Genomic DNA, 14,767 nt, shown 5'->3' on the forward strand with positions numbered 1-14,767 from the left:
ATAAACCATGCTTTATAGGTTACATTTGAAATATTGTTAAATTTTGTCTCGATCCTAGATCCTATAATAATGGTAACAGTGTTTTCAACATTTTTACGGCTTATCCGGTCGGCGGTGTTTTCTTTTTCATGTTCTTTGCTTTTTTGTATTTTTGTAATATTTTTGCCAAATATAAATTTCATTTGTAAATTTCTCCACCCATATGCCTGCATATTATGCTTTCTGTTGTGTTTAATGTGGGTGAGGAAAAAAAAACACCAAAGTAATGTGATCACATGACTAGTCACATTTTGTCTAATTTTATGCTAGACAATTCCTGAAAATCAATCAACTCTGTCACGTGGTTTTAATAAATACTTATTAACTATTATATTATTAATTTAAATCTAATGTACAGGAGGCCATCAAAGTCATATGATATTACGTCATGATGGTGCATATTTTAAAACTTGCAGACAGACGATTAGGCCCAGCCAATCAGATTGTCTCTTAGTAAGCGTTCTCCAAGAAACCATGCATGAAGTCAATTTATTAATAAACGGATTCATTTCAATAAAAAAGAAATTAAAAGGAGAAATTATATAGAAATGTAATGCATCTGTGGATAACCATTCACGTGATAATGTAAGAACAGAAAATAAATTAAATGGAATAATTTCATTCTTTGTTTCAACAATTTACATTAGTTTCAATCAATAGCCTAACCCACATCCAATATTAATTAGTTAGCCAATAGAAGTTGACGGGACTACTGTGTTGAATGATTCAAAATTAATTTGATAAAAATGTTCCCATTCCATAGAATAAACAAACAGGGTTAATATTAGGCCTTCAAAACCGATTTTATCAAAATAATTTAATTCTTTACACGAACTGATAAATAAACATGATTTCTGGTCCTAACAGATATCACAAATTAGTCGATTGCAATGTCATAAAATTTAGTTCAAATACAAAATGTTGATGATTTTAAAAGATAACAGTAACATTTTAAGGCTTTAGAGCATGAAGATTTTAATTACACAAACGTTGAGCAAGGAAATATAATTAAACATTTAGTTTAAGCCTTAATTAAAAACAGAAACAGGCGTTAATTATTAATTTAATTTTAATTTTCCAACTTGTAACATATGCGTTCCAGCGCCCACAAGTTCCGAACACTTTCTTCATAAATTGGGAGTACGATTGCCTTTATATAGCATCGGTTTTAGGAGTGGGATAAGTTTAATCAGGAATTTATAAGTATTAAGTAAGTATTAAAAGTATTTTGTAATTAATTTTCGAAACACATTAAAACCAGATCTCTGTGGCGATCGTGGTTTCTGTTCAACAGTTTACATGTATAAAGTACGACTAATTCTCAAATGATGTTTATAAAGAAAGAAGAAGATGATGATAATGACGACGACGACGACGATGGTGATGATGATGTAGATAATGATGATGAAAATGATGATTATGATGATAATGTTGAAAATGATGATGACGATGAAGAAAATGATGATGATGACGATGATGATGAAGACGAAGATGAAAATGATGATAATGATGACGATGATGAAAATGATGATGACGATGATGATAGTGATGATGACGAGGATGAAAATGTTGATGATGATGACAATGATAATGATGTTGATGATAATGATGTTGATAATGATGATGAAAATTATAATGATGATGATGATGATGATGATGACGATGATGATGACGATGATGTTGATGATGAAAATGACGATGCTCATGATGATGATGATGATGATGATGATGATGATGATGATGATGATGAGCGGCCGAGCGGTTAAGACAGTGGAACCGTAATTACGTAGCCATAACATCGGCAGGGGTTCGAGGCTCACTCACTCCATGGTTCTGGTGATAGAACGAGTCTTCTCGGATAAGGACTATAAATCGTAGGTCCAGTGTACACATCTAGCTCGTGTGCACTTTAAAGAACCTAGTACATCTTTCGAGACGAGTATCGGGTTACCCCGGTGTATTAGTACATCACAGCCACTGATCACCAACTGGGCCCTCTGGGAGACCAGTCTTTGACTGAAGAGGTTACCCAGTATAAATATATATTTCAATCAATCAATGATAATGATGATGATGATGACGACGATAATGATGATGATGTTGATAATGATGATGAAAATGATGATTTATATGATGATAATGTTGAAAATGATGATGACGATGAAGAAAATGATGATGATGACGATCATGATGAAGATAATGATGATGACGAGGATGAAAATGATGATAATGATGACGATGATGAAAATGATGATGACGATGATGATAGTGATGATGACGAGGATGAAAATGATGATGACAATGATAAGGATGTTGATAATGATGATGAAAGTGATGATGATGATGACGATGATGTTGATGATGAAAATGACGATGTTCATGATGATGATGATGATGATAATGTTGATAATGATGATGATAATGTTGATGATGATGATAATGATAATGATGATAATGATGATGGTAATGATGATGATGATGATGATGATGGTAATGACGACGATGATGATGATGGTAATGATGATGAATTCATACAAAGACCATGTTGCGAGTGGGCATGATGGGTCCACGTGCCATACACAAGGTATAAAATAAAGCCTGAAAAGAAAGTTCCTAATGTGTTAGGGTGTGAACCAACGTAATATATATAAATGCAATTTCAGGGTAACATTATCAGATTAATGTTAATTAAGGTTCTTTTAAAATCAATGACGATAACAAATACATTGTCACTTTTCGGAGTCTAAATTATGATTTATTTTACTCCGAGTCTAAAAATATAAAAAAAGTTACATTTTTATGAATTAATGTTCCAACTTTTAGAAAATGAAATTACATTTTATGACATTTCTGTCACAATTGATTTAAGGACAAATTGATGTGACTATCAAGCGACATTCATCTGTGACAAAGGTATTATCACTTCTTTCATCTGCATTTTATGCATTACCTCATTCGGTTAAAAAATCCTAATAATTGTTTAAATGTGCATTAAAAACATACATACCGATGTGTTTGACAAACACAACATTAAGATAAACAGAGGAATGTTGACATGCTGTATAACATTCATTAATGTACAGAAATAATGTTACAATGGTCACTCGGCAGCGCTTGGATATGCTAAACAGACGGGTTTGAACAGTTTCTTTATCAAACCTATTTATAGATCGACAGGAAACTTGGCAATTTCATAATTGAGCAAATTATTTTATTATTTCTCAAGTGTTATTATAGACTAATTATGTTTCTGTGTCTTTTTATAAGTTGTATGTTATGATGCGTTACCATGACGACCTATGAAATACGTCATTAATAACTAAACAACAACATAAATATAGAAGCAAGTTCTAAATTAGGACGTTTGACGAGAAGCTAATCCAGTTGTTGAAAGACAATAATATTGAACACGACAAAACTGACAATGTTTGTCAAATAATTCATCAGAACTCTTAAAACCCGACTGAAGACTTTTATTTTCAAAAAAAACTTTCTCATTTCTAACAATGTTCCTATTTCCTCGTTTACTTTAATATATGTCAGTACAGCGCACTGATAATCTTCTTTTTTATCTTAATATTTGCTGTAACCAGTTGTCACAGTTTCATTTTTATCTTTTTTTCTGCATAATTGATGGATTATATATCAATATTCAAGCAAGTACAAATTAATAAATAAACAGTAATTTCATATTCCCTTAAAACATTGTTTCTTCTTTGAATATGTAATAGTTGCATTTGATGTCTCTGTTACTTAAAAGTAGGGCCTATTTGTTTGCTTTTACTACTGCTTTAAGCTCTGTCCACACTATCAAACTTTATGTGACAAAAAAATGTGATGTGCCCATATATGGACATGATGATGTCATATCACTACCATATTTAGGTATATCGCTAGCAGATTTGGGCACATCATACTGTTTTTGTCAAACTGGTTGGATAGTGTAGACAGAGCTTTAGGTATACTATAAAATATCATTCAACCGAGACTGCAAATGTTATGCATTCTATGCATAAGCTTTTGAGATTGATCATTTAACTTTGACTGTTATAATGTGTATACTCTAATAGAGATATGACGTGGGTTTTTAGGGCAAATTTGGCAAAGGTATTAAAAAACTAAAATTGTAACAATCACCGTTTTACCTCAGTAGCGTGTGTGTACCAAAGTAAAATTAACATGATCGCTAATCAAGTCACAGCGAGCAGCAGCGAGTGATAAGTTTGGCATGCGATTGACTCATGGGAAAGCTACTTTAAAGATCAAACATCTCGAAATAAATTGTGATTATTAAATAATTTGACAAGTGTTCTGCTACCGGGCTTTACAGTCTGCTCCTCGTCGTACAGTTAACGATTTTAGCGCGCGCTGCTCGTTGTGATTGTAGCCTGCAAACCACTGTAACACGTGTTGCATTCATTTTCCTAAACTTTCACTTTGAGTTGATTAACACCAGATAATAACAAGCTTAACTTCGAACTTAAAGTCGTTTTAATACGGCATTAGTTCTGATCATTCTGATCGTGCTTATTAATAATAGTAAAGAAAAATAAACATGAAATGGATTAAACATCACATTTTCTGCGCAATTTGACCTTTATTTTTTTTTTAGTGGGAATCGACCTCTACTCCATATTGTCTAGGCGGTACTTTACGTTTTGCTCTTCTTTGAGTACGGTATTGCTCCTCTTTTAGTACGGTATTGCTCCTCTTTTAGTACGGTATTGCTCCTCTTTTAGTACGGTATTGCTCCTCTTTTAGTACGGTATTGCTCCTATTTGAGTACGGTATTGCTCCTCTTTTAGTACGGTATTGCTCCTCTTTGAGTACGGTATTGCTCCTCTTTTAGTACGGTATTGCTCCTCTTTGAGTACGGTATTGCTCCTCTTTGAGTACGGTATTGCTCCTATTTGAGTACGGTAACGTGCCGTTTTTGGGTTCATATTAATGCAAAATATTTGACCATTGCAACATAATTTTACCATTGCAACATCTTACATATCTACAACTCATTAGCTTCTATATTGTAAATTAAGTTATGTTAGAAAGTTTCTCTGTAGGCCTACGTTCGACCTAATAACACTTGGCCATACTTGGTCATTAGCTAGTTCTCCATGGGTTATAGCTGGGAGTAGCTAATACAATGACTTTGTTAATTGCTATATCACTGAATCACAAGATAGATGATTGAGATCCCATAGGCCTATCTATCGGGCCATTGGCTATGAAACAGAGTTGTCACAGCAGTGCTAGGATGCTAGTGTTTAGAAAGATAGAGAGGTCAGGCCTTTCATCAAGGCACCGATTACAATCATCCCTTGTGCTTCAGTAATCTATCAGCCAACATGACCTAGCAATTAGATAAACTAACACTTTTAAAATGTCCACGATACTAATACGAAAGTGACCCAAAATTTGGTCCCTGGAACTTTTTATTTCACCCTGGATATTCTTCACCCATTGAGTTGTAGCACCCCCGTGGGTAATAATCGGAACGTACATTTTAAAAGACATTTTGAAAATTATCTATGTAGGTCATTGTCTATAGTACAATTTTATATTACATTTATTCATGAAAAGAACAATTAATGACAGGTATATAGAGAATCTCTTGGGAATGGAATCTATGCCATAAAACTATATTGACAGGTTGTATGGCATGAACCAGTTACCTTGATTTGGAAGGTTAACACCTGTTGAACCATGGAAAACTACCTGTATCATTATCCAGAACTTTTTAGTGGTCCACACTTTAAAAAAGGAGCAAACAATTGTAGGCCTATACCAGGACGGAAAATATTCAAAATATCGGCAAACTTTCGCAAATATCGGGAGAGTTTGGAGGTGATTGCATAATTTCTTATAATATGTTGTTGGTATAGATATGAAAGCAGCAGCATTTAGAAACAATAAATTCCTTATTAAAAGAAAATGAAAACACAGTTTCAAGAAAAAATGGAATTTTACAAAAAGAAAACAAAATCAGAAGACTGAAAAAAATGTCACAGATGAAATAACAGTATGGTAATCATCATAATTGGAGAAAAAACTACTGTTTTTGGATCTGAATCGGGAAATACGTCACTTTGATAATAAGTTGACGTAACTACAGAAGCTCGTTCTCAGAAGCTGTTCGCTAGCGTCGTCACTGAAGTTTTTTTTTACAATAAGTACCCATGCCAAATTCACCCCACGCTTATAATTACTGGCAATAGTACAGCTTGGAAGAAGGGGCTGCTTCAGTCTAAATTAAAACATCATTGCGTGATCTTAATGAATACATCATGATCAGTATAGGCTAACACGTTTAGAATAAACTCAATCCATTTTATTCAAAGTTTTAACTTTACAAATCGAAGACACTGGATGCGATATGCATCTGGATGATGAGCATTGCAGTTCTTAGAAATTCAGATTTTTCTTATCAAAATTGAAACTAAACTTTCCACAATGATCAACCTGTTACATGTCATGAATGACCTCTGACGGTAAGACCCTCAGACCCGAGGTCATAGTGCGATATGTAAGTATATTCTGAAAGCGAGGTTTGACAAATAAATATGTATTTAGGCCTTATAATCTATCAAGTTTTGCTAATTGTTTTATTGCTAGGCCTTGAAAATTGGTATTAGGGGCCTTCATTATAATACGCATTGGCAGACAGGTAATGTTAACGTCTGTTTGAATTGTGACCCAACTTCAGTCACCTGTTGAAACTGGCTTAAGCCTCCTGACTAAGTTGATGACAAATCACGTCAGTCACTCAATCAAAACCACCAGTTTTGTCAAACTATGCTTATGATTCATCTTTCGTTTCTTATCGATTAATATGGTCAAAATGTTCCCGGGAAACAAGAAACAGACAACCCACCCCTCCACTACACTACATTGACAACGGTACTCGAAGATTTACAATGACCACAACAATGATTTATCTTTGATCTGAATCAATATACGCTTGGATTCACCTTAATCTTCCATATCGAAAACAATGTTTTAAGGAGGAGGATTTAATTAAATATTTCCTTAGTTTAAGATAACAACGCTCATCTTCGGATGTTTGTTTTAGAAAAGGATAGATACATCATTATAATAATATTAAATTAATGATATTATACCTGTTGTTCCAAAATGATAACCTATTTCTGCATAATCTTGATTCATAGAAAATTATATCATTAAGTATTTTAACAGTGTATGAGTTCAGAGAAACAATTATATAATGATAGACTATCAAAGAAGGAACCTTTTCTTCTTTCGCTAAGCAAATACAACTTTGGTCATTAAGATGAAAGATAGTCGAAGATTTACAATGATCACAAAAATGATTTATCTTTGATCTGAATCAAGATATTAGAAGATTTACAATGATCACAGCAATGATTTATCTTTGATCTGAATCAAGATACCCGAAGATTTACAATGATCACAACAATCTTTGATCTGAATCAAGATATTCGAAGATTTACAATGATCACAACAATGATTTATCTTTGATCTGAATCAAGATACTCGAAGATTTACAATGATCACTCGTTCGTCTTAAGGGTTTTAGAAACAATTTTTTAAATGTACTGATAAATCACTCCACTCATTGAAATCCTACCCAAACCCAATCAGCATCATGATAAAAACAAATGTCTTGCTGAAAAAATACATGCACAATTATACAAAATACTTGTACATAGTACAATGTACTTTCTATCGTTATGGAATCTATATTGATTTGTTCAAACTGTTCTTTCTTTCTTGCTTCTAGAGAGACATGGCAACGATCCAATACAATGTTTCCGAACGTTTAACCCAGAAATTAGTAACATAATGATATACAAATTTGTTAATACCTAAGCTTATGAACAGTTTTACTAGGAATTAATAAAGCGAAGATTGATTAATTATAAATAAACAAATAAATAGATAATTACTGATACATATAAATGTCACAAACTAAAAATGCGCGTTAACAATTAAAAAATCTATTTTTGTTGACGACTTGATCTATTTTAGGTATTCAGAAAGTTAAATGGGACTTTGCCAACTTATATCCACAATTACGCCTTGATATTTAAATATAATTTAATTTGGTTGATTAAAAATAGATATTTTAATGCGGTTAAAGAAATTTTAATAGATGTGCACACACTATTTTAGCTGTTAATCGTTTGTTTTTGGTAACAAATAAAAACTGCTTTATCGTCTAGGCCTAATAGATAAATCAACACGAAAAGACATGCTGAAAGTTATGATTTTTATAGGGTTATTTCACGTGCGCGTATATTTGTGTTGCACATGAACACTTTAGTTACGCAAGTATGATTTTTCTTACAAATACAATTATATGTGAAATAGGCCTACTGACACACAAAAAAGCAATGTTTTGAAACTGTCATTCAAAAAATAATTAAAACAAAACGAAATTACCGTCATCCTATTGTAACGCCTATTGTTCATTCATTTGTCTAGATTTTCTTTTTATAGCATAAAGCTCTGTCTACACTATCAAACCTTATGTGACAAACAAATAGGATATGCCCATAGATATGACGATGTCATATCACTACCATAATTGGGAATACAACTACCAAATATTTGAACACATGCTATTTTTTTGTCAAACTAGTTTGATAGTGTAGACAGAGATTTAGGGTGGTCTTCCTATAGCATGCTTCTGAACCTCCCAACAAACACTCCCTTAGCGTGGGATTCACATTAATCTTTCACATCGAAGACAATATTTGAAGGAGGAGTATATAATTAAACATTTATAGTTTAAGATAACAACGCTCATCTTCGGATGTTTGTTCTTAGAAAGTGATAGATCTTCATTATGATAATATATCTGTTGTTCCAAAATGATAACCTAGTTCTGCATAATCTTGATTCATAGAAAATTATATCAAATTAAGTATAGTGCCTTTCACAGTGCACGAGTTCAGAGAAACAATTATATTATGATTGACAATCAAACGAGAATATAGAAAGAATAAGAACATACAACTTTGATCATTAAGACGAATGATAATTGGAAGTCTTAACAAACACAGATAAAAACTACAGAAGTATTTTTAGGCTTACCAGCAAACTAAAGCATCATAATTATATAGGTATATTCAATAATTCAACATTCAAATTCATTTCAAATAATTTAAGAAAACCGATATAATTCGGCCTAAAGCTCTGTCTACACTATTACATTTTATATCACTACCATAATTTGGGCACATCACACTTTTTTTTGTCAAACTAGTTTGATAGTGTAGACAGCAGGCTTTAGTAACACCATTTTACGACAAATATATACACTTGTTACACCGCACTCAGTAACTTTGCTACAATGTATTAACATTTCTCGGATGTGAACATCTCAACCACGTGATTTCCGTAACGTTACATTTTGAACAAAAGATGACATTCATACAATTACAAAGACAAGATAGTAATACTTTGAAGGGTGTGTAAAGGTCATGAAATTGTAATGTCAACGAACGCACTTCAATGACGTAGCAAAAACTTATTGGTTTGCTTCTACTCCATGTCTGCACACACAAATTATTAAAAGATTATTGCAGAAACGGATTGTTTTGAAATTTGGAAATAGTACGCAGTTATATTATTGTATAACAATAGAATAGTATAACTTACCGATAAATGTGACGTCACGAAACGATCATAAAGGACTATAGAGTGCAGTGCGTGGGCCGTAACAAGTTGTCACCGAAGAGATGGTGTTAGATACTGCAAAGATAAATTAATGAAAATAGGCCTAGAATATAGATTACGTGTATAATACGGTATCGATCTATATAAATATACATTTACATTCGATGACATATACTAGGTTAAAGTTAGTGCGTGGAGTTATTTTAATTCGTATTGGATGTAAATCTTTAATACACGTTGTCATATTTAGAAACCAGAAATTCAAAAATAACTTCACAAGTGAAAGTAAGTTATTATAATTATCTCTAAAAGGGCTATTCTAATAATTATGTTCACCGCATTATCTAATTTGTAATGGTTCTTGGGAATTTGGTTGCCTGCTGCTGGGTCAATCTTATAGTATGCTTTAAATAAATATAGTTGGTGGCTAGATCGCGTGTAAAGAACGAATATACTTCCATACTCCGTAGATCTTATTATAGATTATATATAGATTACGGTATATTTAATCTATATGGTGTACGATGTTTGAACGAACATGAAATTGGTGGTACATAGGCCTACATAGTACATTTCTGTGCGCCATTTTAACTAAAAACTAGCTTGCTACTATAGCGTATTACGTAACTGTCAGACCTTGTGTGAACGGCTACTTAAGTTCCGCTACATACTGACGGATACATCTCAACAGTATTTTGTAGCTACTACTAAATGCCTACTTACACAGACGAGAGGTAATATTTAATAACAATATATAATCTATGTTATTCCTTATGACCATTTACACGAAATGCGGAGCGGACGGGCGGGTTCAACTCAGGATAGATACAGACTCTATGTGAGACAATCTACTCCGTTTTCCGCTTACCGTTACCGCTCGTCAAAATGTAAATAGATAGATGGATGGATAGTGTGTATAAATATAATGTACCAGAATGCAATGAAATTTATAAATAAATTAGGAAGCTCCACCAGAAGATAATGACGAACAATAAATCAATGGTACCTTCGATTATGCAAAATCATTTCTATTCTGAACTTTACAATGAACTTTTAACAAGTTATGTTAAAAACAGTATGTTTATTAATAATCTGTTACATGGTCATTTGACCATTCATTCCTAGAATGACGATAATTATTGTTTTAGGTTATTCAACTCGGAGCATCAGTGGTAAACCTCGTGTCGTTATAGATAATGACAACCCGTCTCATTAGTGACACTTCTGGAAATTAGCCGAAATACTTATCAACACAAAACCTGGTTAAAATTATGATAATAAGAACATGCTGTATATAATGTTCCATAAAACATCATTTATTGGATTTTTTTGTAATCGGATACGCCAACACACTCGGCAAATAATTAAAAAGAAAAAACCTAACATTTTATTAAAAACGAATTGCTGTCCTGTGTTTAAAAATAGATTGAAATTCTGTCAGTTAGCTTAATTGGTCCAGTGAAATTGTTTGTTACTTAGCTTAGAATGCGGAAGTGATAAGTTGTAATTTACCAACATTACAAAACAATATTTAAACGTGTATTACCAGGTACGATGTCTTTGTTATGGCTGTATTGCCGCAAGTCAATGCACTTAATATGAGTAATGCATTTTGTTTTAAAGTTGAGAAGTCCGGGATACAAAAAAACCACAAATATCACTTAATAAAAGTTGTAGCGGTCAATAATAGAATGGCCGACCCAGACAGTTAGCACCGTTATGTACTTATTGACATCAAGACAGAGTGTCAATTCAATTTATTTACGTTTAATCCAGATCTTTAAAAACCCACAACAATAGAATGGAATTTCAGAGAAAATTAAGTTTTTCTAATGATAGAGGGCGCTGATGATACTCGATCGATTTAATTAACTATGCTGTGGTGACTTTCGCTATAAAAGACGATTTGGTTTATTTTGTCAAATCAAGTGGATTGGTCTTCATTGGGATAGAAGATCACTTAGTGTTAACACACGCGAAAACAGGAGCAGTGTTTAAAATTTTGGCTACTAGGGTAATTCCAATCGTATTAAAATGTTGGCTACTGATGCAACGTGCCTGGTGAAAGGAGTGTTCTTAATTGTTGCCACTACTCTTTTATTTCACGATGCAACATCATCAAGAATTCTTTTAGTTAAGAATAAATATATCAATGTTGTGGTTGGAATTAACGATCGTGTCAAAGAGGATCCAAATTTAATAGAGAAGTTGAAGCAACGACTAACCGAAGCATCCGCATTCCTCTACGCAGCAACTGAGTAAGTCATTAATTACGTTAAATTAATTCTAATTTCATGTTACAATATGCTACAATATTCTACCATAGCTAGTTAGAAGAAACCACTATATTAATTTGCATAGTAAGTAAAACAGTCTTTATCTTGATTATTTATGTATGTAGTGTATGCATTATATTTAAAAATACAAAGCGTAACGTGTTTTTTGTTTTGTTTAAAAAGGTAATTTAAACAAAAGTCTAAATTGGGATTTGTTTAAAATCAAATAATTAAAAGTGTAAGGACTTGTTTCAACCATTACATTTTGATATAGGTTTTGTCAATATTATTTTCTCACCTTCATCTTTATCCATAGTATCTTATGAACATATTCAATCGTTCTCTCTTTTTTTTTTCATTTCCAAAAACACAAAATAATTAAAAGGGTTCTAAAAATGTTACTGCTACAGTAGCTATGGCTAATAATAAAAGAAATTAATATAAAAAAACCAGCTTTGAACTTAATTCAACATCAGATGTGCATGTGTTTATCTAGAAGCGCAGTGTTAAAACCGGTTGGTCAACACACATTCTGGTTTACTTGTCAAGTAGGGCGCACTTAGATTAAGTTCTTAGTGAAACTAATTCCACAACGAATGTAGGCTGTTTGCTTGAACTTATATGAATAATTAAGAACGACCCTAAAAGGGAAAATTAAAATTAAGGAAACAAGTACCGCAGTAAAGAGGGAATAAGAAACATAGAGAAATCGGATAAATTACCATTATATTAAAAACGTTAATTCTATAAAACCTCTTGTTTTGTTTTTCTTATTTTTTACTTTTTTTATATATTTTTTTTTTGTAAAGCGTTGTTTAAGTTTCAATACGTGTTTTTTTTTTTGGTATTTGGTATTTTTTTTAAAGCGTTGTTTAAGTCTCTATACGTGTGCGGCGCTTTTCTACGCAAATACGCATTTTCTTTCCATAGGCAATAATCAATACACCTGCTCGTTGACAATGTTAAAAAATACAATTCTTAGAAAAAAATCCAGACTTTGAATTTCAATAACCTCTTGATTCAATCGCAAGATATCCAACAACCAATACGGTATTTCAATGCCCGGATGTTCGTTGGTGGTACACCTGTTGCAAAAACGATAGTAGATAACCAGGTAGACCAAACAGATTATCCATTTCCATCCGGGATAGAAAGAAATTCGCAGACAAGTTTTATTTGGTTATTATAATAATATATTTACGCGTAGGGTTCGCATTAGTGAAGCAGCCTCGGTAATTATACTACTGCATAGTGGTTTTTAAAAGCTTTGCTGTAATCGTTTGTTTTGTATCTTAAAGGGACTAAGAAAACTGAATTTAGATTTTTTTTTATCATTGGTTAAATTGATTAGAGCATGACTTTAAAGTTGTATTTTGCAAAAAAAAAACATGAAAAATGAAGATTAATAAAATCAGACTTCAAATAGGACATTTCGCAGTTTTAATAAAGTTATTTACTTCTGTATAAAAAAACAAAAAAAATAGTTTACTTCACTTATCAAAAGATAAACAAAATTATTAAGTTTAAACAAAAACCACAAAAATTTAAATATTGTTTGCATTAATTTACATTTTTTCTGGTAAATCATTTTTTTCCAATCCATTTTTGGTCACAGTGAATAACTATTACGTGACATTAAATGGCATATTCAACAAAAAATTGTAAAAAACATTTTTTTAGGGGGATAATATATCTTTAATGTAGGATTTCTCAGAATAAGTTAAATTTTTTTAATAGTTAAAATGGCACTTGTTAAACATTATGATTCTAAACCCGTGATATTGAATATAAAATCGAATTTATCACGTGCTGTAACTTAGCGTAGTTCAGAAGGAAATGCGCATTAATCGTCAACCTTCTCTGACCCGGCTTATTAAACTAATTTTCAAGCGAACTTTCAACATACGTGCCCACTCGAGATAACGCTATATTTAAACAGCAACATACAAAAAAAAACAAAATGTTACTTATTAAAAATCTACTAGCAATACGAAATGTTAAAATAGGAGATTATTACAAACATTAAGAAAATAGCACAACGTTTATGACAACCATGGGAATAAAGTTCACACATCAAGTATTGTATAACCTTGCCAACTAATTAGCATCCGTATATTATTAGATCGACCAATAGCGTAGTAATAATATTAGTATCCTTGACAATGAACTGCGCGCAGGATGTTACCTTGGCAATATGAACAACGCGCATTCTATAGCCTTGGTAACCTACCGCGCGCAATCTGTAACCTTGACAATGAATGAGCGATAACCAATAGCAATCAATTAAAGCTCTGTCTACATTATCAAACTTGTTTGACAAAAAAAGTGTGATGTGCCCAAATATGGTAGTGATAATGCCCAAATATGGCAGTGATATGACATCATCATGTCCATATATGGGCACATCACATATTTTTGACAAATAAACTATTACGTATTGGCGATAAGACTAATTTACAACGCTGACAACAACACAAATAAAAAAAAACTGGAAACCTCAACATATTTTAAACATCGACGATAAATACTTTTTAAATTGTTGTTTACCGTACGGCCGTACTTTTATTCATCTTTATTTGTATTTTAACCAAAACTACATAAAAAAATACCTTGTTTGTCGTAAACTTAAAAAGGATATAAATTAAATAAAATCGTCGATTCTTTCAATTTTGAGGATATCAAAATAATATAGTGACTGACTCAGTTTGGTATGACGGAACTAACTAATTTATACAATTAAATCCTATATTTTTTACACCTAAACAATAAAAAAAGTATTTTAACATGCTGCC

At 32.2% G+C, this 14,767-nt stretch overlaps 2 protein-coding genes across 2 annotated transcripts in view; one reads left to right on the top strand and one right to left on the bottom strand.

Moving 5' to 3' along the window:
* Window positions 1-9,689: 9,689 nt before the first annotated feature.
* Window positions 9,690-14,767, bottom strand: part of LOC140040918 (RNA-binding protein 28-like) — a 64,500-nt gene continuing 59,422 nt past the window's right edge. The window contains exon 18 of the transcript XR_011842786.1: window positions 9,690-9,774. The gene's annotated coding sequence lies outside the window, so the exon portion shown is untranslated. The remainder of the gene's footprint in view (window positions 9,775-14,767) is intronic.
* Window positions 11,661-14,767, top strand: part of LOC140040915 (calcium-activated chloride channel regulator 1-like) — a 29,006-nt gene continuing 25,899 nt past the window's right edge. The window contains exon 1 of the mRNA XM_072087189.1: window positions 11,661-11,957. Within this exon, the coding sequence (XP_071943290.1) occupies window positions 11,734-11,957 (224 nt within the window). The 5' untranslated portion in view covers window positions 11,661-11,733. The remainder of the gene's footprint in view (window positions 11,958-14,767) is intronic.

This window comes from Antedon mediterranea, chromosome 2, assembly GCF_964355755.1.
Source record: "Antedon mediterranea chromosome 2, ecAntMedi1.1, whole genome shotgun sequence".
NCBI classification, from domain to species: Eukaryota; Metazoa; Echinodermata; class Crinoidea; order Comatulida; family Antedonidae; genus Antedon; species Antedon mediterranea.